Source organism: Trichechus manatus, unplaced genomic scaffold, assembly GCF_000243295.1.
Source record: "Trichechus manatus latirostris isolate Lorelei unplaced genomic scaffold, TriManLat1.0 scaffold00001, whole genome shotgun sequence".
Classification (NCBI taxonomy): domain Eukaryota; kingdom Metazoa; phylum Chordata; class Mammalia; order Sirenia; family Trichechidae; genus Trichechus; species Trichechus manatus.
This window is the reverse complement of record NW_004443937.1, coordinates 11602871-11627585: the sequence shown is the minus strand read 5'-3', so window position 1 is coordinate 11627585 and position 24715 is coordinate 11602871. Positions and strand designations below refer to the sequence as shown.

Sequence of the window (24715 nt, the reverse complement as noted above, 5' to 3'; positions counted from 1 at the left end):
GCTAGACTTGCTGTCCTTCTCATTATTATTGTTATTACTCTTATTGTTGTTACTAACATCCCTCTTTCTTGTATTGAAGTTGTGAGTTTATTTTTATTTTCAAATTAATATTTGAAAACTTTCTCCATTCTAATTTCTAATATAGTAAATAATGATAGCTATAACTTGCTTAAGCGAAAGCTCTTTGGGGTCCTCAGTGACTTTCTTGGTAACAGCTTTATTGGGGTGTAATTTGCATGTCGTACAATTCACCCATTTAAAGAGCATCTCTTTATTATGGCATTTATAGTGTTCTTCCTTAGGGTTATTCATATCTATACTAGTTCTTCTACTAGGACTGAAGTTCCTTGAGGGAAGACCAGCTCTCAGCCATCTTTGTGTTCTCAGTTCTTGACATAACACTGCAGACATACCTGGCTCTAAATAAGTGCCTTCCAACAGGCCACATGTCCTCATTTCTTTTGTCACTCCTAAATTCTGTACATTCTTTAGATGGGGCTCAAACCGGCAGTTAACCTTTAAAATAAAGGACTCCCTGTGTCAGTTTCTGGGACGATGAGGCAGGGAGTATGAGTCCCACTTAACTCTCATTGTGGGGTGAGGCCATCTTAAGAAGAAGGTGTGTGGAAGCAAACAAAAAGGGACAGGGCTGCCCCCGGGACCTGCTGTCAGGAGGGAAAGGAGAATGTGAGGCATGAGCTCTGATGGCTTACCAACTTTGTCAAGGTGTTTGTAAACAATGCTGCAGTAAGTCACATGACTAAGCCACACTGCAAGATGCAGATAATAAGGCTGTAAATATTTTAAGATACCGAAGATCAAGGAGTGCTGACTAGCTGAGAAAGAACTTGATGAAGAAGGTAGGACTTGAATCCTAGACCAGAACTTTAGAAGAGGGGATATTGTAGACAGGTGGCAGGGGAGACAGAAGAACATTCCCGGCGCTGTGAGCAGTGTGAGCAGTGGTCCTGCTGTTTAATCTGATCGTGAGGAACTGATCAGACCACTAGTAACTAACTGTAGGGCATTCTACAGAACAGCTTGTTGGTCTGGATTCTTTAAAAATATAAATGTCATGAAAAACGAAGAGAAGGCAGGCAACATGCGTTTCATTACCAGTTGGCATCGAGTTGACTCCAACTTACGGTGACTCCGTGTGTGTCAGAGTAGAACTGTGTCCCGTAGGGTTTTCTGTAGCTGATTTGTTTGGAAGTAGATGTCAGGGCTTTCTTCTGAGGTGCCTCTAGGTAGACTCAAACCTCCAACCTTTTGGTTAGCAGCTGAGCATGTTCACTGTTGCACCACCTAGGGACTCCTCCTCTCAGATTAAAGGGAGATTTAAAGAGAGACGTGACAACTACATTACGCAGTGTGTAAACCTTAAATGGGTTCTCCCCACCCCTCCCCCCCAAAAAAAGAACCAGTTCGATTGAGGAAATTTGAATATGAATTGGATATTAGATAATGACAGTTTATCAATGTTACCTTTCTTGGGTGTGATGACAGTATTGTGGCTGTGAAGGAGAATGCCCTTGTTCTTAGAGGACATTTGTTTTGAAGTATTTAGGGGTGAAATGTCATGATATCTGCAAGTTATTTTCCCAAAAAGGTGGCAGTTGTAGCAGAAAGCTGTTATGTGTGTTTGTGTGTAAATCAAACAAATGGACAAGATGCTTATAATAGGTGATGGAAACCGGATGCTCATTGTTGGCTCTTTCAGCGTTTCTGGAGGTTTAAAAGTTTTCAAAATAAAAAGTGGAAAAAATAATATGATTTACTTGGGTACTTAGCCCTTTCAGCAAAAATATTGACAAACTCTGATGTTAAGTTGCTTTTCTTTCACCTAGTCCTCATTGGTATTAGACACTTGGATTATGTGCGCGCCTGCATTCTTAATGCTGCCTGTGCTCTGTCAGTGTTGTGGGGGCTTTGAGCTTGTGTGTTCTAATTGAATCTTTGGAAAATTTGCTCTCTGGCTTCTGAAACCAGCATATTTAACAATAATAACAACTAATGGCAGTAATACTATTAGTGAGTTAATGCATCTCTGAGGACGTCAGGATGGTTTTCTGAGAGATTTGACTGATGGCATTTTTCGTGTCCCAGCCACCTGCCCACTCCCACCGTGGGAGGGCTTTAGAGGTTTAGAGCTGAGCATGACATTTCATTGTTGGAATAGGGAGGCTCAGAAATGGCCTCCCACACAGTGTGTGTAAGAATTTTGAATTGGTTCCTGGGAGCATCATCATCTTCAGGGTCTGGACTAGCATGTACTACAAAGACTGAGAGTACCTGTTTACTCTTGGAGAGACAGAAGCAAATGTGATGGGATTGCTCAGAAGTCTGTAGGTTTTGAGTTGGAGCCGAACAGTATTGTCATATCATTTGGGATTCTGCCGGTGCGGCTCAGCCCATCTAGATGGTATCTGAAGAGGTGAGCTGGGGCTGGGGGCAGCAGGATGCCTTTGAGTTGGGTTTTGAATGAATATAAACTGGCAGCGAGGAATGCTGAAGGCATTCTAGTGAGAGAAAGGTGAATGGAACCCAGCACATAGTGTAGAGAGAGAGTGGGTGGGAGGGGTGGGGGCACTAGTTTACTGAGTGCCAACAATGTGCCACGCACTGTGCTGGGTATCCTGTGTAATCTGCAAAATAGTTCTGAGGCTCATGTGTGGGTTAACATTGTCCTTCCCGCACATGTGGGAACAGACTTAGAGAGTCAGGAAGCTACCCCAGGATCGCCTGGCGGAGCAGGTTTGGAGTGCTGACTGGTGACCCATGCTTCTCCTCTTTCCTTTCTGGCAAGTTGGTGGAAACTATACACGTACTGACTTTAGAGGAGACCATCCTGTCTCGTAATGAGAGCAACGGAGGAGTTTCCTTTGCCCCATCATCTCACCCTCAAAATAGGTTACAGATAGTGCAATAAGCTGCCTGTTCTGGGCTGGGAGTGTTCTGTAGGTATTCATGGATTCTCACCAAAGTCCCTCAAGGTAGATGAAGAAACAGAGGTTCAGAGAAATGAAGAGACTTTGCCAAGGGCACACAGTTTTCTAATGCCAAAGCCCACTTTCTACCACACTTCTCTGTCACCGTGCCGGTGTGGCCAGGGCTATGGGATTGAGGGAGCCGCCTGCCTTACAGAGCAGAACACAGTAACTGCAATCAATGCGAGCTGTCCGCAGGCAAGCAGAATGGGGCGTCTGTTGTTAAGTTCATGGATATACTCCTCTCGTGGGCAGCCCGTGAGGAGTGCCACTCGAGGGATTCAGGGTTATGGGGAGCAGAGGAAGGGAAACTGCATTTTTCAGCCGCTCCCTCCACTCCCCACATTCTCTATTGCTCTGTCTCGTTTTCCCCCAATGGTTGGTGGCTGGTTCCAAGACTCAGCCTTCCCAAGGCTCTTGACCCTGTCGGACCCTCCAGAAGTCCGTTCAGCTAAAGAGTGTTTTGAAAATGTAGACACTAGTATAAGCCTTAGATGTTTAACCTGTTGCATTCCAAAGGGCTTAATGAGAACATTTCTTTGGGTATTCTTACCCACTTACATTTTTGAAGAGGTCATACCATTTTTTTTCTCCAGCTTAATTCCTCAGAAGATTTGGCTCAGTGCTTAAAGAGGTTTCAACATCCTCTTTTTGCTTAACCTCATTTAGTGATTCCTTCTAAACATTTATAAGCTCTACCAGGGAGGAAATTGAGCCCGTAGCAAAGTGCCTGATTCCGATACCATCTGCAAACAATTTACTTTAATAATTCTCCTCCTTCTCATTAAGAGTAAAATGTTACAAAAGTAGGTTTGCAAGTAAATATACTGAAGAATTGCTGCCAAGCCTAGGAGCCTTTTTCCAGAAAGGGGTTCTGTGCACTTGCTATGAAAGGTTCTTGAGCCACTTTTGTCCCCTTGGGGCGCAAGGGTCATGTGTTGGTCCTGGGGCCTCAAATGGGGACATGTCAGGACATGTGTCACATTGTGTCATTGGCCTAATATTCAGGCAGACCCTGAGTCCTTACACCTCCCACAGAGGAAGGAGGTCCTTGTTTCATCATCCTGCATTGATTTGCTGGAGGCCCTGAGTGGTACAAACAGTTAACATGCTCAGCTGCTAACCGAAATGTTGGAGGTTTGAGCCCATCCAGAGGCACCTCTGAAGAAAGGCTTGGTGATCTATGTCCGAATAATCAGCCAGTGAAAACCCTATGGAACACAGTTCTACTCTGACACACATGAGGTTACCCTGAATTGGAGTGGATTCAACAACTTTTTTTTTTTTTTTTAATTGATATGGTGATACATAGACGCCTTTGAAAGATTTTGCTCGTTTAACTTTGTATCAGGCCCTGAAGACCTCACGTCGATTGAAAGGGAATTTTCTATATTGTCTGTATGTTAAAAATTATTTTGTTTTCCTGCTTTTGACTCTGGAGCCCTGGTGGCATAGTGGTTAAGAGCTTGGCTGCTAACCAAAAGGTTGGCAGTTCCAATCCACCAGCGGCTCCTTGGAAACCCTGTGGGACAGTTCTGCTCTGTCCTGTAGGGTCGCTATGAGTTGGAACTGACTCGTTGGCACCTAACAACAACAACCACAGCTTTTGACTCTAGACAGCACAGTAAAAGCAGGGCTTGTACTCTGAGTCTCAGCTTCTCTAATTTGCTCTGGACCCTCTGAAGCTGCCCTCACAGCCAAGGACAGTCTGGAGTGGAGGACCATGAGTAGAAGTTGGTGTAGTTATTATTAATCTGGGCCAGGAAACCAAGGAGGCAGGATAGAGTTTTGATCTTTTTGGATCCCAGTTATAATTACGAAGCCAAAACCCAACCCAAAGCCCAAGTCTGCTGCACTTCAGCCTAACTATATCACTGCTGTGTACCTGAATTTTTCTTTGCACTGAAATGCTATGTACATTAAGACATTAGTCGGAATCCTCTTACTTTGGGATAGTTCCACCCAGGTTACAGTATTATATAATCTGTAAAGCCACAGCTCAGTTGTAAAGTAAATGTAACAGGGCAAGTGAGATTGCTGAGATTTTGTTTAACCCCGAAGGCAACAAAATTATTTTAAGCAGTGTAGAACTTGCTAGTTAAATGAATAGCAATGTATTGATATGAATATAACAATTTTTCATTTATTTCAAAATATTTTTAATTAATGCCTTTTGATATACAGATTAACCTTTCTGTTCCAAAAACATTTTAGCGTACATTCAAAACGTGAGCATCATAGACATTTTACTATTTCTTTGGGACTTATTTTTTTATCCTTTACCCTCTAGCCCCTATAGAATTACAGATGTTGAAAACCAGCAGGGACTATAGACATCTTCCAGTCCCTCGTTACTCAAAGAATGGTCCCTGCCCCAGCAGCATCGGTATTGTCTGGGAGCTGGTGAGATGTGCAGACCACCCAGACCTGCTGAATCACAATCTGGATAAGACCCGCAGATGGTTTATATGCACATTAAAATGTAAGAAAACACAGCCCTCACCCAACCCCCTCATTTTACCGGGGGAGCCAGAGAATTCCTGGGCAGTCCAGTTGTCCCCCTGGTTGGTGCAGTGCAGGGGAGATGCTGCCCCTTCCCTGTGCTTGTCAGAGAGCTGGCCTCTCCTGTGTACCCCAGGGTGAGTCACAGCAGAGGCTCTAGACCTCAGCTGAGGCTGAGCCAGAGTCCACTCTTACAGTGCCAACCCATGACTTTCTTCTTTCCTCTCAAGCAGTCCCACCATGTTAGGTTTATCCAGGAGAGACCGGGAGGTTGAAGCTGTTTGGTTAGCCTGTGTGTCAGGCCTCCGTTTTTGTCCCATCCTCCTTCCCCTCCTTCCTCTATCCTCCCTTCTCCTCCTCTCCCCTTCCTCTTGTTCCCTTCTCTGCCTCTTTTCTCCTTCTTCCTTCCTCCTCTTGCCTCCCCCCGCACCTTCCCTTACTCCCCATCACTATCTTCCTCCCACTTCCTTTCCTTAACTGGTAAAGCATCCTGCACAGCTAGAAAGAATAGGAAAATTAGGGTTTAAATTCCAGGGTAGCGCTTCTATTAATCCGCTTTGAGACCGTGAGCAGTTCGCATAATTCTTGAAACACTGGTTTTCCTTAGCTGTGAGATGACATTTAGTCTTCCCTTCTTGTCTGACAGGGTAAGGGAAAACCAGAATAATCAGTGATATTTTAAAATGCTTTAAAATGAAATATACTTGTATAAGAGACAGGAAAGCTCTGACAAAGTGTAATGTTTATGGGATTATTTTGATTAATTGAAATTCTAGTTAAAATGGCTTTCGGTTCAACTCTACAAGTTTGAATGTGTTGTTATTATCCTTAACTATGTTATCAGCAGTCATTGATGCAGGTTGTGTGTGGGTGTGTGAGTGTGTGTGTGTTTCTAAGGATCTCACTGTGGCTCTAAAGAAAAGACGGAGCAGGGATCTGGACTCAGCAGAGCCACCCAAGCCTCACTGGTGGACAAGAGCCCTGTTCAGCTGTGGTCTGGCCTCCCGGATGTCAGATCAGGCTGTGCAGGTTTAGAGCTGTGAGTCTGAGGCTCCTGCAGGTGACAGTGTGAAAGATACTTGTGTTGCAACCTGTGGAGTTGTAGAGTTGCAGGCAAACCTTGTGGCAGACAGTACGTCACATCTGTTATCTTTGTTGGCTTGCCTGCGTTTCATCGTGTTGCCTAATAGCCCTCCTTTTAAAAAAGAAAATGAAAAAAGCTACCCAGAATGGGGATAGCCACAAGTTTAACTATTTGAAAGAGATTGACTTCACTGTGTCTTATCCCCAGCTGCTAGTCTGGGAGACAAAGGCGTATTATTTGAAGGAAAATGAATAAGCCCTGGCTGCTGGAGCGCCTGTCCCGCACAGACACGGCTCTGTACAGTAATGAGCTTGGAGATTCGAGGTGGATTGTGAAATGCAAGAGTACAGTTGTTTTATCAGGGTGCTCTCTTGCCAACAGGGTGATGTCAGTCTGCTTGCCGGGGGCTGTGGTCAGACAGAAGGAGACAAATCAATGTAGCAGAGCGACTTGGCTTGTTGGTAGATGGAGTCGTGGTTTTGTTTCTTTGATTTAGGTTCAAATACGGTGAAGGGAGGAGAACATAAAATCTTGGACACAGCAAAGATTTAAACTGTCGAATAAAACTCTATATTCTGCAGGGCATGAAGGTTTTTTTTTGTTGTTGTTGTCAAAAATCTATCCTTAAAAGTTAGAGCAAGATACTTTTTATTATAGTTTCACTCTCTCCTCCCCAAACATAAAGACATTGTTATTCCACCTTTATGCTGTTTGGAGGAACCCTGGTGGCGCAGTGGTTAAGCTCTCTACTGCTAACTGAAAGGTCGGCTGTTGGAAGCGCTATAGGAGGGAGATGTGGCGGTCTGCTTCTGTAGAGATTACAGCCTTGGAAACCTTATGGGGCAGTTCTACTCTGTCCTATAGGGTCATTCTAAGCAGGAATTGACTCTGCGTCAATGGGTTTGATTTTTTGGTTTTGTGCTATTCGACTAATCTCCATAAAATGCCACTAGTGCTGTGATTTTGATTGATTTCTCTTGAATCATGCCATAATTGTAAATGCAGGTACAAATCCCCGCTGTGGCAGTGTACCCATAGAGCTGGTGAACAGACCTGAGTTCTAATCCTGGCTCTGCCATTGACTATACCATTGACTCTACCATTGACTCTGTTTAATCTCTCTGAATACAGATTCCGTTGCTTCATCTCTATTTTGAAGGTCTTGGCCAAGGTTATTGAGTTCTATAAAGTTTAATGTGTGTTTTGTGGACCATGTTATATTTATCTCAGGTTTCAATGGACTATCTACAACTTTCTTAGAGAATTGGAATAAATGAATGACGCTGCAACACTGGGAATTAGAGAAGTCTGCTTGATTTTTAATGAAATCTCCTTCAGTTATGATGTAAATTATTGGTTGTGTTGTTAGGTGCCAAATCGAGTTGATTCCGACTCATAGGACTACTTAATTGAATCAGTTCTTCCTCTTACCATATAAAGTGTATTAAGTTTAATGAGGGATTTCAAGATCAGCCATAAAGACTTAACTTTCGGATATAGATTTATGGAGCCAAAGTTAGGCCACCAAGATGATTCAGTGGAACCCCTTAATCTTACCAACAAAGAAACTGAGATTAAAGAGTTGAGTGCTGTTTTGAAGGCCCTACAATTAGGTTCTGTCTTTCATCCAACCTAAGACTCCATCCTTTGCTATAACCAGTATTCATGTACCACTAATAAAGAAAAATGACATGCTGATTGTAAGACAAACCTCAATCTTAGAGATCTGACAATGTAGGAAATAGTCTTTCAATCTTTGAAATATGGCAATAACAGGAACCCCAAACGAGGATTTGTTCCCCTCAGCCTCCCCCTGTCCTGGGCTCTTTCCCTTTCCATTCTGACTTCGAAAGCCAATTTTTCTTGCGATGGTTTGTCAAAATTAAATTGTATAATCATAAAGCTTAAGTGATTTTCTTATTTTTCCTTCTCTCTGTTAAACTTTTTTTTCATTGAGATTAATATATTCTTGTGTAATCTTGAGCCAAAATCTTTGATCATTTCCCATTGGGGGAAATATTTAAAGAATGTTTTTAATCTGTGTGTTAGAACTACTACCGTGACTAAAATCAGCCGTTAAATAATTTTACACATTGTGGGCATTTTTCTTCAATAACACATAGTCAGATACAATTATTTTCATTAAAAAGATCAAATACATTTTTTAAATTGAACTTCTTTAGCTGGAACTGTGAATTAAATCAAATTAACAATTGTCACTAAGCCACTCAAAATACTGGGTTATTTACACAGCTCCAATCACCTTTTTCCTGCTGATTCTTGAAAAAGAAAGATAAGCTTTTCCCCTTTTTCAGTTACCAAACCATTGTGAAGTTTGGAACACACATTAGAGAAAAAGGGAAAGAAAAGTCTTTGTACATCCCTAAGATAAGTTCCTTTGGGTGTGTGGTCAGGGCTGTATACATTCCATCGTTTGTTTTGTTGACTGGACCCCGCACAGCCTTCGGCATGGAATAGGCCCTCAGACACACTGTTTGATTACAAGCTAAGCCGGAGCTTTAATTGGGCTCTGATGAATCCAAGTGCCTGAGTAACCTCCAGCGGTTCTCTGATTTGATTTTTTTTAAACTTAATAAATAGTATTTTTTTTTTTAAATCATCTGATTTTAATATTGTAGAGAGAGATAACCTCAATAACCCAAGGTTTATTTTTATCCCAGGGAAAATTAATGGATGCCTGTTCTTCTTGTTTAGCAGTTAAGGATTAATCTGCATACCGAGTGTTAAACACCTGAGAGATAAAAGGATCTAATAGCACTGGGGTCTCCTGTCATCTACTTATATGTATATATTTTTGGGAGGGGGTTACAGCTTTATTGAGATATAATTCAAATACTATGCAATTCACCCTTTTAAAGTGTACACTTCTGTGATTTTAGCATATTCACAAAAGTTGTGCAAACTTCAACACAATCAATTTTAGAACATTTTCGTCATCCCAGAAAGAAACCCCGTACCTCCCTGCCCCTAGCCACCACTAATCTACTTTCTGTCTCATGGGTTTGCCTGTTCTGGACACTTCATGTAAATGGAATCACGTAGTCTTTTGTGACTGACTTCTTTCACTTCGTGTAATGTTCTTAAGGTTCCTCCATGTTGTAGCATGTATCAGTATTTCATTTCTTGTTATTGACAAATAATACTCCATTTTATGGACAGACCACATTTTATTTACCTAGTCATCAGTTGTTGTATATTTGCGTTGTTTCTACTTTTTGGTTATTGTGAATAATGCTGCTATGAACATTCATGCACAAGTTTTTGTGTGGACGTATGGTTTCATTTCTCTGGAGTAGATAGGGGTAGAATCTCTGGGTCATATGGTGACTCTATGTTTAACCTTTTCTGGGTCATACGGTAACATGTTTAACCTATGTTTAACTGCCAGACTGTTTTCCACAGCGGTTGTACCATTTTCCATTCCTACCTGCAGTGGATGAGAGTTCCAGTTTCTCCACATCCTCACCATCACACGTTATTGTCTGGTTTTGATGGTAGCCAATTGAGTGGGTGTGAAGTGGTATTTCATTGTGGTTTTGATTTGAATTTCACTTGCTTAATGACACTGTGCATCTTTTCATGTGCTTGTTGGTCATTTCTATGTCTTCTTGTAAATACATTCCTAAATCTTTTACAATTTCTTATTCTGTGGTATCTTTGATCTTTCGCATATCCTAAAACTCTATAATCTGGCCACCCCATTACCTTGCCTCATTTATCCATTCATTCGGTTAGTATTTACTGGCCATCTAATATATGGAAGGTATTGTGCTCTGTGCGTTTAGGCGTGTACAGCGAATAAAAATGCTGCCTGTTTCAAGGAGCACAAAACAGAATAGGAAGAGAAGTACCACAGTGATAAGTTTCTATAGGTGTTCAGAAGAGGAAGAGATGACTTTCACCTTGAGGAATCAAGGAAGACTTCTTGAAGGAGGTGATATTTTAACTGGCCTTTGCAAGATGGATAGGATTTAAATACAAGAAGATTGGAGAAGAAGCCTGAGTAAAGATGGTGACTAGTCTAGTTTAACTTTTAGGGCTTAAATTTTCAGGGCTCACAAAGAGGAATACTAGGAATAAAGACTGGAAAGGTAGTTGGGGCCAGATGGTGGTTTTGAATGCAGAAGCAGTCTGGACAGGATTTTCTCAGTGACTGGCAAGCCATTGGATATTTGGGGTGGGGATGGGTTGATATATTCAGAACCGTGCTTTGGAACATTGAATTTACAGCAGTGTGTAGGATGCTGTGCGGGTGGAGGAGAAGAGATTGAAAGAAGCATTGTTGTGTTTCTATCTTGGAGGTTGACGTTGTGCCTTAGAAGACAAGATGTTCTGTAGTTAAGAAACTCCTATGAAAGTTGTTTAATCTGATGGTTTCCAAATTTATTTGACCATGGGTTCACCTTTTTTTTCTCTCATTAATGTAACATCTGAGATATATACTTTGGGTTTTGATGTCTTAATTCAGTATTACACAAGTAATAATTTCTTAGTAAATGCTGATTGGGTGGTTACTTGATAGATGATAGGACTGTGGATCATAGAATTGGATCACTTATTCTAACGGCTGGAAGGAACTTTCAATATTAGCTAGTTCAACCTCCCTCCCCAATTGTGTGGAGGCCCACATAGAGGAGCATGCCCATATCCAAAGCCAAAAACCAAACCAGTTGCCATCAAGTCATGTATGACTCATGGTGACCTCATGTGTTTCAGAGTAGAACTGCATTTCAGAGTTTTCATGTTTGTGACCTTTCAGAGGCAGCCCACCCAGTCCTAAATAAAGGAAGAGTCAAGATCGGAACACCAGTGTCCTGACTGCCAGAACAGACATCCTTCTCAATTTTACTAAAATAATTTTAACCTCCTTTGCCACATATTCAACAATAACAATACAACCTGTTTTAAAATGCAAGGTGATAAGGTAGGGTCCTCAAGGATGGGGGTCCAAAGATGAATGAAGAAGGCACATAACTGACCAGAGCTGTTTGTGCCCTCTGTCCATGGATTCTTTTCCTTCCACCCACTGGTTCCTTTGCTGTAAGCCATGTGGGGCTAGCACAGTGTCCAGTGTTCTTGCCCGTTCACTGTATGACCCTGGGTAGGGCACTCCGTCTGCGACACAGTTTTCTCATCTACCAAATGAAGGAATCTGTGTTTACAAGACCCCTTCCAGCACTAACATTCTGAGATGCTGATGTGCTCCAACATGCCAAGTACGTATCACCCTCTAGAACAGCACCTGGTAGAAATATTGCAGCCCTAGGGTAGAAGGACCAGCTGTGGTGCTTTCATAGGTAACCTAGCTTAGGAATCACCGGTGTTTCCAAAGGATTTTTTTGGACTTTTTTCTTTCCATGTCAGACGTGAAGGATTCAGTCTTAAAAATAAGCAGTATATCAGTTTGATGAGCTTAAAATGCAAACAAGCACAAGAATTTATACTAGGATGGAAATTGGGGAGTGGAGTAGGAATGTTGTTCTTAACCCAAGAGTTTTGGTAGCCATTCACGCTGGCATACTGGTTGATGACGCCTTGTTTTGGAGTGATTTGAATTTGTTGTGGTGGTGGTTGCTTTCCATGGTAACTTATGTTGCTAACACATCTGGCATTCTATGAAATGTGCGTGTGGAGCGCAAAGCCCAGGGGTCTGCAACCCCGCTTATCCCTGCCAGGGATGTTGAGAAACACTGGGGTGGAGGGTATGGTCAGTCTACACCATTCTGATCAGGTTTAGTTTGCAATTGCAGAGTTAATTGAGGGTATCACCAGAGTCCCTCAAAAAGTTGTCTGGGCTTGGGCTACTAAAGCTTTACTCCCTCTCTGTGGAGGAGGAGAGTACAAGAACGGGGTGGGGGGAGATACTTGGAAATTTATAATTTATCAAGGTGTAAATATTAGCACTGCTTTTTTTGTTTGTGTAAACCGAAATACTACACAGGAAGTAGAGTCAGCTAAAATCACACTGAATTTCTTCTGAGTATAGCAGGCCAGCCTCAGACCTGTTTTTTGGGCATTTCATTTAAGCTGGAAAGTTCCAGTTTGCTTTGGTGCCAGAACCTTAAAAGAAACGGTGACTTGAGGTGCATTACAGGTCACTGTATATTTGCTAGTTTACATCTTGCTGACTAAATTGGCAAACTTTTTATATTTCCTGGTAAACATTCAGAAGGCTTTTTCCTCACTCCTTTCCCTAACAGAATCATACTTGTCATATGTGTAGGAAGTAAACGACTGTTAAAACTGTCCACACATCTGTGACGATATGAAAATAAGTGGTGGCAAACAAAGGTTTCCTTTCTCAGGGACCGCAAGGCCTCGGTTGAAGTTGACTTTCGCCTAATATTACTCTCAAATTGTGACCAAGTGGAGACAGAATTGGTCCAGGCCTTGAGACCAACCCGTATAGCACAACAAAAGGGCCATTATTTGTGTAGAATGTAGGTGTCCCTCCCCACATAACTTAGAAAGTCTGACGTTTTCTCTCAAAGTAATTACTACTCTTGTTTATAAATTTTAGAAGGTACATGACCTTTATGATTATATAAGCTTATGCTTATTTTAATTCATGTAAGGAAAAAGTTACCGTTTAGCACAAAGCCTTTTAAAATAGGAATGAAAAACACCAAGAATTCTAGTCAGATCAAACTGTGAACCCCAACTAGAGTATCTAAACTTTGAAAAATGTTTTGCGGACTGTACCTATGTGTTATGCTTGTGATAAATTATATTCAGGAACTCTGCACCGGTAATAATCACAATATTTTTAATGTGACTTTTTTAGTATACTGTAAAAAAATATTTTATTTCTCATTAAACAGTGTATTTTTATTTCTTTTAAGGTTTTTGTTTTTTTGGGCAAATATGTGAACTATTAACCCATACATTTTCCTCATTCTTTTAAAAAAATGACATACTGAAAATACAATGAAAGTGTCACAAGCAAGAAAAGTGAGTTTGGCATAGTGGTTTGATGAGCTTGGTGTTGAGTTATTTTCTTACAGGTATGGAGTTGAATGCCCACAAGCCAAAAGACCTTTAATGTTTTAAATTAACTTTTGAGTTGTTTATGGTAAATACCCCCGGCCCCCATTCCTTTATTGCAACTTTTATTTTTAAACTCTACCCTAAAGAGTTATTGTGCTAAAAAACCACGTTTATGTAAAATGTCTCATGCTTGGCAGCTGAGACCGTATTCTGAGAATGGCAGGCAGCCCATCCCCTTGCCAAAAACTTTCCGCTGGGAGTAGTTTTGCAAGGGGCTGGGCAGGCGGGGGAGCTTGGGGGACTGCAATGGGGACATTTCTCCTGCTTGACCACTCCGTCATCTCTTTGCATAGGTGAAGCTGCTCTCAGGGGCGAGCCCAGAATGCAGACCCTCCCTGTGGCCTCTGCCCTTACCAGCCACCGCACAGGCCCTCCTCCCATCAGTCCCAGCAAGAGGAAGTTCAGCATGGAGCAAGCCGACGATGACCTAGACTGTGAAAATGACCATGTTTCCAAGATGAGTCGCATCTTTAGCCCCCATCTGTAAGTGCCTTCTTGTGGATGCGTGGGCGTTTTGATTTCGGTTTGTGTGTACCTCAACGCTAGGGCCGTGTTCTCTTACAACTCCTCCAATCAGTGGCTTGACTGTGCTGATTATGTCGCAAGGGTGTATGGTATTCCTTCGCTGCTAGGAAGTGTTGAACTGATGTTAGGAACTAATGGATAGATGAAATCTTAATCTCTTTCCTACCTACCTACCTACCCTTCCTGCATTTTCCTATGGAAGCTAACTTTCCATTAGAGCTTCTTGGGGTGGTTATCTGAAAACTTTGCTTTTTCTTGCCTGTGTGTAATGATTAAGGAGCCCTGGTGATGCAGTGGCTAAAGCGCTCGGCTGCTAACCAGAAGCTTGGCGGTTTGAACCCACTAGCTGCTCCACGGGAGAAACGTGGCAGTCGGCTTCCGTAAAGATTACAGCTTTGGAAACCCTATGAAGCAGTCCTACTCTGTCCTTTAGGGTTGCTATGAGTTGGAATCGACTCGACAACAGTGGGTTTTGGGTATAACGATTGTTGTTAGGAGGATCAGTGTTTGATGAATGTCTTTATGTGCCAGAAAAATAGGAGGAAAGGTTAGCGCCTGAGCTGACTTCTGTAAAATTTTGTACTTTGGGGTCTGGAATTGTACACATTAAGAAGTTTTAATTCTTACCATGTGTGCTCACGATATAAATTCGAGAGCTTTCCAGAGAGATAAAGATGTTTTTTTGTGTTGATGATTAAGATAACTGCTCATCACATCTGTTAGCCTGTAGTAGGCGGGAGATCTGAGTGCTAGTCCTCAGTTTGCCACCAGCACACGCTACAGTCTGGACATGAGTTGCGTCAACTCTCCGGGCCTCCGTTTCCTTATTTGTGAAATGAAGGGGTTGAAACTGAAGTTCTCTAAGTTTGTGGAACATTACGATGTTTATATTTGAAAATTAGCTTGCTCCCAGCACCCTATATTCTGTCTTCTCTTGCGTGTTTTCTCTTCAGCACACACACTTCATGCAGAGGGCGTGAGATACCTTATTACATGTTTTCAGGACTTAGAGATACCAGGCCAGCTGCCCAGCAGTGTCGGCTCTGGCAATTGGCTGGCTGGTAGTTACGATAGATATCGGTGTCTTATCAGTGGTAGTGATGTGCCTCTGAATATTGGAAGGAGTAGCTTCTATGTCCAGGTTAAAGAAAAAAAGGTCCTGCTCTTTTTGCCCCTCCCCAGGCTCTTTTCCCAAGGATGGATAAAAACTAGAGGATTCGTGTTTTGTAATTGTTGAAGACACTCATGTTTCCCAGTTCTTATTTCTGAGGATGTGGCTATTTCGGGTAGGAATGTAAAGCCTGGAGAGTCCCCGGCTGGCTTCCTTTTTGGAGGAAGGGCCTTCCACAGCTGGAGGCAGCCTGACCACTGGCCGGCCCTCCCGCTGCTGCCTCAGCTTCGGCAGGCCTCGGCGTGCCACACATTCCAATCTTCTGGGCCTGTTGTGTTCAGTCATAAGACACTGACAGAGATATTTACCCTCAAATAAATCACTGTACTGTTAGTCAGAGGCTGAGCCTGCAGTCTGGGCCCTGGAATTTGCTACCATCAGGAATCCAGCACCAAAGCAATGCAAAACAATGAACTCTTGCAAGCAGGGAGAGAGGCTCATAACTTCAATCCTGGTTTGCTTTACCCATTTGGAGTTCATGCTTTTGTTAGTAGGAATTTTCTTCTGCTCTCACACCCCCGTTCCCCAAACTCAAACAGGAGAAGTTTTGGCCTTGTTTTTTTTGTTTTAAAAGGAAGGAAGGGGAGGCGGCAGGTAGTCAAACATGCATTATTTTAAATCCTTGTTCTGCTAGCTAACAGCTGTGAGGCCTTGAACAAATCACTTAATTTGCTTAGGCACAGTTTCCTTATTTTTAAAGTGGCCATGATGATAGTTAACGTATAGAACTGTTGTGAGGATTAGAACTGAAATATGCAGATAGCTTGACGATAGCTTTACTTTTTATTGGAGTCCCTGGGTGGTGTAAATGGTTACTGTGCTCGGCTGCTAACCGAAGAAAGATTGGAGTCCACCGAGAGGCACCTTGGAAGAAAGGCATAGGGATCCACTTACGAGAAATCATCCATTGAAAACCTTACAGAGCACAGTTCTACTCTGATACACATGGGATCGCCATGAGTCAGAATCAACTCGACAAAAACTATATTTTTAAAAAAAATTTTTATTCTTAATAATTATACAGATATTGGTAATGATGATAGCGGAGAATAATAATACTGCTTTGGTGAATTTAATGTCTGAAGAGCGTGCACTATAGTCAGAATGCCTGAGTTCAGATCCCTGCTTCTCTTTCAGTGGGGGTAATACTAGTACCTGCCTATAGGATTGGAAACCCTGGTGGTATAGCGGTTAAGAGCTACGGCTGCTAACCAAAAGGCCAGCAGTTCAAAACTACCAGGCGCTCGTTGGAAACCCTATGGGGCAGTTCTACTCTGTCCTGTAGGGTCACTATGAGTTGGAATCAACTTGACAGCAATGGATTTTTTTTTTTTCTTGATTGTTAAGTGTTTAGTACAGTGACTGGCAAATAGTAAGCACTCAGTTGTAGTAATTATTCATATTATTCATAGATTGTTTGTAGCATTTAGAAAATGATTTTGTAACTCCCCAAGCAGCTAGAGTTACAGGACTGTGATAGCGCTGTAAACAGTTTTCAGTGGTAAATAATAGAAATAGGATTGCTAAATTTCATGTGCAACCCAGGATTGACATCATCATGGAAAGTTTCAGAAAAACAGGAGCATCAGCACCCCACCTCCCAGACTTGGGGACTCGCATCATATGGAAGAAGAAAAGCTGATCAGCGTTTGCTAGTTCGTTCTGTGTGTCATCCGATGGTTAGTTCAGTAACGTCACCAAGTGTTTCTACTTATGTTTTCTAAGAGCTTAATTACGGATCTCACAGGCAGATTGAAAAGATGCGGTGTGTTCCACGTCTTCGTGTTATGGATCGTTAGTGAGTACTGTTGTTTAACTTGATGAAGTGTCTTCTACCTGGGCTACATATAGCTTGTTCCTCCTTTTTATGAATATGTATAAGAAGCTTTCTGGAATAAATTATGGGTTCTTATTTGTTTGGAAAAGAATGATCTGGTATATTTGTCTCTTTAAGGAGATTGCAAATGATTTTTGCTTTTTAGCTTCTTGGAATATGTTAACGTGTAATGAAAATGTGTTTTATTTATTCTATCACTAAAGAAATCCTGGTATTTCTGGGGGAAGAGTTTTGTTGAAAACAGTTTTGGCAGCTAGCTGGAGGGTCTTGAAGGTGCGTGTTTGGGCTGCACTTTGTTCTAGCCATCATGTGGAGATATTTGCCAGTTGGGAGATGGAGAGATGGAATGGCTCTGAGCCAGAGTAGGAGGCTGTAGAGGTGATTGCATTTGATTTGATTGGGGCGGGAGGGGGGGTTCCTTAGTGATTTCTCCAGAACATGGAAAAAGACAATACCTGGGCTCTTATTCCAGCCCCTTATAACCGAGTCATTCAAACTCTTTATTTTCTTGGTGACCCTGAGAAATACATTTTTTTGTTTGTTTGTTTTCTAAGAAAAATGTTAAGAACATGAATGCTTATGTGGAAGTTGAAAAGTACTCTCTTTGTCATTTGGAAAGACAGTGGATTAGGGGATGGGACGGTAGAGTGGGATTTGTTTTGTGGAAATGTCAATAAGTAATTTTATTTCTGATCCTGGTTTTCAGGTGTGACCTGGTAAGGAAGAGTCCCCTCCCATTTCCTCTGTCTTATTTATCTATTTGAAAGGACTCATGGGTTCCTATTTTATTCAGTGGTTTATAATTGTCCCAGATTTGTCAAATAAGAGCTCCTTCAACCAGCTCCTTTGTCCTTGTGACTTGCCTCCATTATTATTATTATTATTCAGCTTTCTTACTTTCTGGCAAATAAGGTGTTCTGGGTTCATCTTGTAACCTACCTGCCCTGCATGGAATCAGCCACTTCTCCAAGGAGCCCTGGTTCCTTTTAGTGGAGGATAGTATTTAGAAGCCAAGATCTGGGTGGTAGGTGTGCTTACTGAGACAGTAGTGCCATTGCTTCTAGACTTGACTTGTCCAATGTGGTAGACAGTAGCCACATGTGCCTATTGAAATTTAAAGTTAAATAAACTTAAAAATTCAGTTCTTCAGTTGCATCAGCCACATTCAAGTGCTCAGTAGCCACATGTAGGTAGTGGCTACCATATTGGACAGCACAGATATAGAATATTTCTGCCATCACAGAAAGTTCTATTGGACAGCACTATTTCTAGACCCTTTCAGTAGAAACAGCCAGGAAATCATGAGGTCATACTGATATTCCAATTCTTACCCAACCCCTATTCCATAGTTGTATTTCCTTCTTTCACAGTCAGAACCCTGGCTCCAAACAACCACAGATTTACTCATTTATGCAGTCCTACAACATACCTAAGATAGTTTCAGAATTGCCATGCCTGTACCATTGTGGAAAACAAACCACCTAAAAGAGAGCTCAAGATTTGTTTGCAGTTCTTTTTTCCCTTTGCTGAAGTTGTTATAGCCAAAGTACCAACTTGCTTTCAGTGTCTTTGTGTTATTTAAAATGTATAGTTGAGTTTATATAGTTTTGTTTACATTCAGTTTCAGGGTTTTCTCCCCCCCACCCCCATTCTTGTTGATTTATTTTTTGTTAATACGTAAAACATTAACATGCTTGCAAAAGTCAAAAACTATAAAAAAGTATGCTTGGAGAAGTGTTACTCCCTCCTCTGTCTCTTTCACCCCTTCCTCTCCCCCCCACCCCCCGTAGGCAAAAATCCTTTTAATTTATTGTTTATTATTGTTAAAATAAGCAGATACATGATTGTTTTCTCATTTCTGCTTCTTCTTACACATAAGGTAGCATACTTTATATGCTCATTTGAGCTTTGGTTTTTTTCATTGAACAATATATCGTGGAAATCTGCAGAATCTGTTCCTCCTCATTTTGTTTCCAGCTGCATAGCACTGCATTGCATGCCTGGCCAAAGTCCATCCAGCCAACTCCTTGAGTTTGGACGTTTAGGTAGTTTCCAGTATTTTATAATATTATCATTCTGCAATGAATAATCTTGTGCATATGTATTTTTGCAATGCAATAAAAACAGTGAAAGCCAACAGTGGATGCGATATAACAGGGTGCTAGAGGCATATTAGTTTTGTGACTTACTCTAGGCTGCTTGTCAGGTAGGACCTGGTGAGGGTTCTGTGATGAAGGGTATTGTCAGCAGATGACTTTCTGAAATGAAGCAGTTTTCAACTTTGTGTGTGTGGGTGTAGGTTTGCAGTGGAAATGTGCAGTTGGAACTATTTATCCGGTTACCTTCAAGAGGAAGGAAACATTTGTTGAATCCTTACTATGTACCAGCCCTATGCTAGAAACTGTTAGGATTTCATTAAACCCTTATGACGAATGTAACCCTTTAAGATAGGTAGATCTATCATCTCTATTTCCAGAAGCAGAAATTGAGATTTTGAAAGGATAAGTAATGTGTCCACAGTGGGATAAACCCTGCTGTGTGACACCAAAACCAGTGGTTGTCCCCCTGTGCCATCGCTGCTTCTCACCTGGGGCACAGTTACAATGCAGCTTTAGAGGTGGACATAACTAGCCCTCATATCTTTAGGATGACACATGACCAATCCAGTGCCTGGCACATGGTACCCAAAAACCAAACCAAACCCATTGCTATTGAGTCAATTCTGATTCATAGCAACCCTGTAGGTCAGAGTAGAAGTGCCCCATAGGGGTTCCAAGGAGCAGCTGGTGGATTCGAACTGCCAACTATCTTAGTCACCTAGTACTGCTCTAACAGAAATACCACAAGTGGATGGCTTTAACAAACAGAAATTTATTCTGTTGCAGTCTAGGAGGCAAGAAGTCCAAATTCAGGGCACCAGCTCTAGGGGAAGGCTTTCTCTCTCAGTCGGCTCTGGGGGAAGGTCCTTGTCATCAATTTTCCCATGGTCTAGGAGCTTCTGGGCACAGGAACTCCAGGTCCAAGGAATGAGCTCCGCTCCCAGCGCTGCTTTCTTGGTGGTATGAGGTCCCCTTGTCTCTCTGCTTGCTTCTCTCTTTTGTATCTCAAAAGAGATTGGCTCAAGACACAATCTAATCTTGTAGATCTCTTCAACATAACTGCCTCTAATCCATCTCATTAACATCATAGTGATAGAATTTACAACACATACGAAAATCACATCAGATGACAGAATGGCGGACAATCACAGAATACGGGGGAATCATGGCCTAGCCAAATTGATACACATATTTTTGGGGGACACAGTTCAATCCATGACATCCACCCTTTGGTCCTCAAAAATTCATGTCCTTGCCACATGTAAAACACATTCACTCCATCATATCATAGCAAAAGACTTATTCAACTCCGCGTCCAAAATCCAAAAAATTCCTCTTCATCTGTGAAATCTAGAATACAAGTTATCTGCTTTCAAAGTACAATGGTGGAACAGACACAAGCTAGATATTTCCATTACAAATGGGAGAAATTGGAGGGAAAGAAAGCCTAACAGGTACCAAGCAAGTCGGCAAAACACATTACTCTATCCCTCCAGGCTTGAAAATAATCCTCTGTTCTCTGAGACCATTTATACAATGGTCCTGCCCTCCAGACTCTAGATATTGGCTACACTTTCCAGATTGTGAGTGGGCTTCAGCTCCACCTTCCAGGCCCACTGAGACAACAACTCTGCTCCCTCAGCTTCAGGCGCACTGTTCTCCTAGTCCATCTGAGTGGCGACTCCACCCTTAGAAACACCAAAGGTGATGGCTCCACACTTTGAGACCACAGGGGTTGCGGTGGCCATACCCTTTGAGACTGAGGCAGCTCTGTTTTGTGTGTTCCTTGTGTCTCTTCAACTTCTGCTTCCTGGTTCCTTGCACTCTTGGGCCCCGGGCCTCATCGCCTCTATCTGCCCTGCTGGGGCAAGTCTTCCAAAGCTCTGTAGCTCCACCGATAAGTGCCTGGAGGCACCTCACTCTGCCGGTAAACTTCGGCAGAAAGACACTGAGCTCTCTTGCTCCATGGGTCGGCAAGCCTAGCTCCACTGATAAATGCCCAGAGCAACTGAGCTCTTAACCATTGTGCCACCAGGGCTCCTGGCACATGGTAGGTGCTAAATAATTTTTGTGCTGAATTGGATTAGACCCGCTATCAAGAGAGTCTGTCAGATTGTCGCAGTGTGGTGGCTTGCATGTTGCTGTGATGCTGGAAGCTATGCCCCTGGTATTTCAGAGACCACCAGGGTCACCCATGGTGGACAAGTTTTAGTGGCGCATCCAGGCTAAGACAGACTAGGAAGAAAGACGTGGTAATCTACTTCAGAAGATTAGCCAGTGAAACCCCTGTAGATCACAGCAGAACACTGTCCAATGTAGTGCTGGAAGGTGAGCCCCCTAGGTTGGAAGGCACTCAGAAGACACAGTGGCAACAGCAGTGGACTCGGGCATTGTGAAGATGGTGCAGGACTGGGGAGCGTTTCATTCTGTTGTGGATGGGAATGCCATGAGTCAGAGCCAACTCTACAGCAGCTAACAACGTCAAGAGAGTATGCACTTGGAGCTCACGTTTGTGAGAAACCATCTTCTTTTTGATCAGTGGTGTATGTTTGCAGAGTAATTGCCCTGGCCTCAAAACAGGGCACAGCCCCATAAGCTCACACTGGGATCAAAGCCACGGTCACTACCCGTGTGCTCTAACCAGCTGCTTTTGCCACAGCCGAGTTAACAATACACCATGAACAAGGAAGGGCGAATGAAGGAAAACATTGCTCCTATAACTGGTGGCACGCCTTTGAAATAACGTCTTGGTATGAAATGTGTCCATTGTTGTTGTCTTTGCTTCTGTGGTCATTCCTTTGAAGTTTTTCCAAAGGCTGATGATGTAGCCATTTCTGGTTTATCCAGTCCCGGGGGTCTGTTTGATTTGCTCCTCCTCTCTCTTCCCTCTCCTTCTTTTTCTTCTTCCCTCTGTCTCTGTTCTTATTTTTTTTCTTCCTGGTCCTAGTCACGTCACTGTTTCCTAGAGAAGGGTGACTAGAAGAGGAGGGAAAAAGAGACAAACTCAAAATCAGAAATTCTCTCAACTCGACAAGACTAGAGGAAGCCTTTGAAATCAAGTGCTGGGCATATTTAAAAAAAAAAAACAGTAAAATTTTTTTCGATTACTGGCTAAAATGGAATTTAGAGTTTTCCTCTGGGTTTTATTTTTTGCAATGGAGTTGATTGTATAGATGGTGCCTCAAAAGTTCTGAGTATCTGTAGTTTGTGGTATCTGTACATAAAATCCTTGACAAAGTTACCATACTCCCTTTGATAGTTCGGAGTTCCTGGGTGGCGTAAATGGTTAATGCACTCTGCTACTAACCGAAAGATTGGAGGTTTGAGTCCACCTAGAGACACCTCAGAAGAAAGTCTTGGCAATCTATTTCTGAAAAACTAGCCATTGAAAACCCTATGGCGCACAGTTCTACTCTGACACATACATGGGGTCGCCATGAGTTGGAATGAACTCAGTGGCAACTGGGCTGGTTTTGTGGTTTTCTGTTTCTCGTACTTAGTTAGTACTTGTAGTGTGAACGTCTGTGGACTTGATTTACCAAAAGGCTATTTGTTCCATAAACTCCATGAAAATGAAAGAAGCAATCCTTCATTTCAAATTAAAATTATACCCAGAGAAAATTGAAAAGTTGAGGTTATTTTAGTAGCCTGATCTTACTAGCAACTGGGACTTTCTAAGGTAAACAGTAATCCATATTTATAGATGAAGCATGTTATTGTGTTAATATCAATATAAGCCTTGTTGTTGTTAGCTGCTGTCGTCAGCCCCCGACTCCTGTGCACAACAGAACAAAATAATGCCCAGTCCTCTGCCATCCCCATGATTGGTAGGGGATGAGACCATTGTGAGCCATAGAGTTTTTGTTGGCGGATTTTCAGAAGTAGATTGCCAGACCTTTCTTCTTAGTCTGACTTAGTCTGGAAGCTCTGCCGAAACTTGTTTAGCATCACAGCCACATGCAAGCCTTCACTGACAGACGGGTGGTGGCCGTGCATGAGATGCATTGGCTGGGAATCAAACCTGGGTCTCCCACAAGGAAGGCGAGAATTCTCCCACTGAACCACCAGTGCCTCACTACGCAAGCCTTAAACCAAAACCAAAAAACCACCAAATTATTGCTGTGGAGTCAATTCTGACTCATGGTGACCCCATGCGTTGCAGAGTAGAACTGTGCTGCATAGGGTTTTCAAGGCTGCTACCTTTCAGAAGCTGATCACCAGGCCTTTCTTTCAGGGCTCCTCTGGGTAGGTTGGAACCACTAACTTTTCGGGTAGTAGTTGAGTGCTTGTTAATAACATGCTCTGTTTACTGAGTGCCAGGCACTGTGCTGAGTGTTTCTCAGACCTTATCTCATTAAATCCTCACAACTGTATGATGTGGATACAATTTTTATCCCTCTTTTACAGATGGTAAAAGTGAGGCTGAGAGAGGTCTGTAACTTGTTCAAGATCACACAGCTTAGCGAGTAGGTAATGGGGCCAGGAGCCCAAACCCAAACCCACAGCTAGTGCTCTCAGCAACCCTGTTCCCTTTGTGCCAATAGCGTGTGTATCAAATCGCTTTGAATCCTGCTTCTGGCATTTTTCTGAGCAAATAACACAGGACGAAGAAACGCCAAGGGTGCCGTTATAGAATCTCAGTGCGTTATAATTTTGGACAGTTTTATATTGAAGCATTCTCAAAACACATCTGATGATATTTTGGAGACAGAGGTGGAGATGTCTGTCCATTTTGGTGTGCGCTAACAAGGATGAAGCGCGAAATGCCATGAAGACCCCTGCTGGTAATTCAGAGCACTCGGCAGTCCAGATCCTCACGGTACAGAGGCAGTCGCATCCGGGATTGTAAACGCAAGGATTGCTCTTCATCTTCCCTGAATAGGCTTGAAATGGCATCTTTGTCGCGGGGGGGACACTATAAGAACAAACGAGTTTTCTTTATGCGTAGGAAAGTGATTTGTTGGTTATTTTGTGATAACCTTAGCCTCAAAAGATTCTAACTAGAGCTTTTTGAACATTAGCTCTAAGCATATGAAGACACATCTATGTCTTTTTATCTTTTTCCCCTCCAGAGTTCATAAATCAAAGCCTGTCGAATAGAATTCCTCAAGCTGTGTGCTTTGTCTGTTTTTCTCCTTCACCCTTCCTGGCGTAGTCCGTCCACGGGATGGTTTAGCCCCAGCATCCTCTGCTCTTCCGCACTTTCACTCATCGTCTTTTAAGAACTCCCGGAAGTGTTCTGGGGATTTAAGAGGCTATGTTGTAGTCTTAATTGTAGTTACCCTAAATATCTAACTCGCTTCTGTTATGCATATGCTCACTATGAGTCAGAGTCGACTTGACAGCAGCTAGCAACAACACAGCAATAAATAATTAACTCAGAAAACTGAGATATTGTGAAATTAGCGTTCTTTTTTATCTTCCTCCGTTTATATAAATTAT

The 24715-nt window shown here is 42.4% G+C and overlaps 1 protein-coding gene across 1 annotated transcript in view; it reads left to right on the top strand.

Moving 5' to 3' along the window:
* Positions 1-24715, top strand: part of VGLL4 (vestigial like family member 4) — a 76054-nt gene that overhangs the window by 24342 nt on the left and 26997 nt on the right. Inside the window, exon 2 of the mRNA XM_004368333.3 lies at positions 13935-14124. Coding sequence (XP_004368390.1) covers positions 13935-14124 — 190 coding nt within the window. The remainder of the gene's footprint in view (positions 1-13934; positions 14125-24715) is intronic.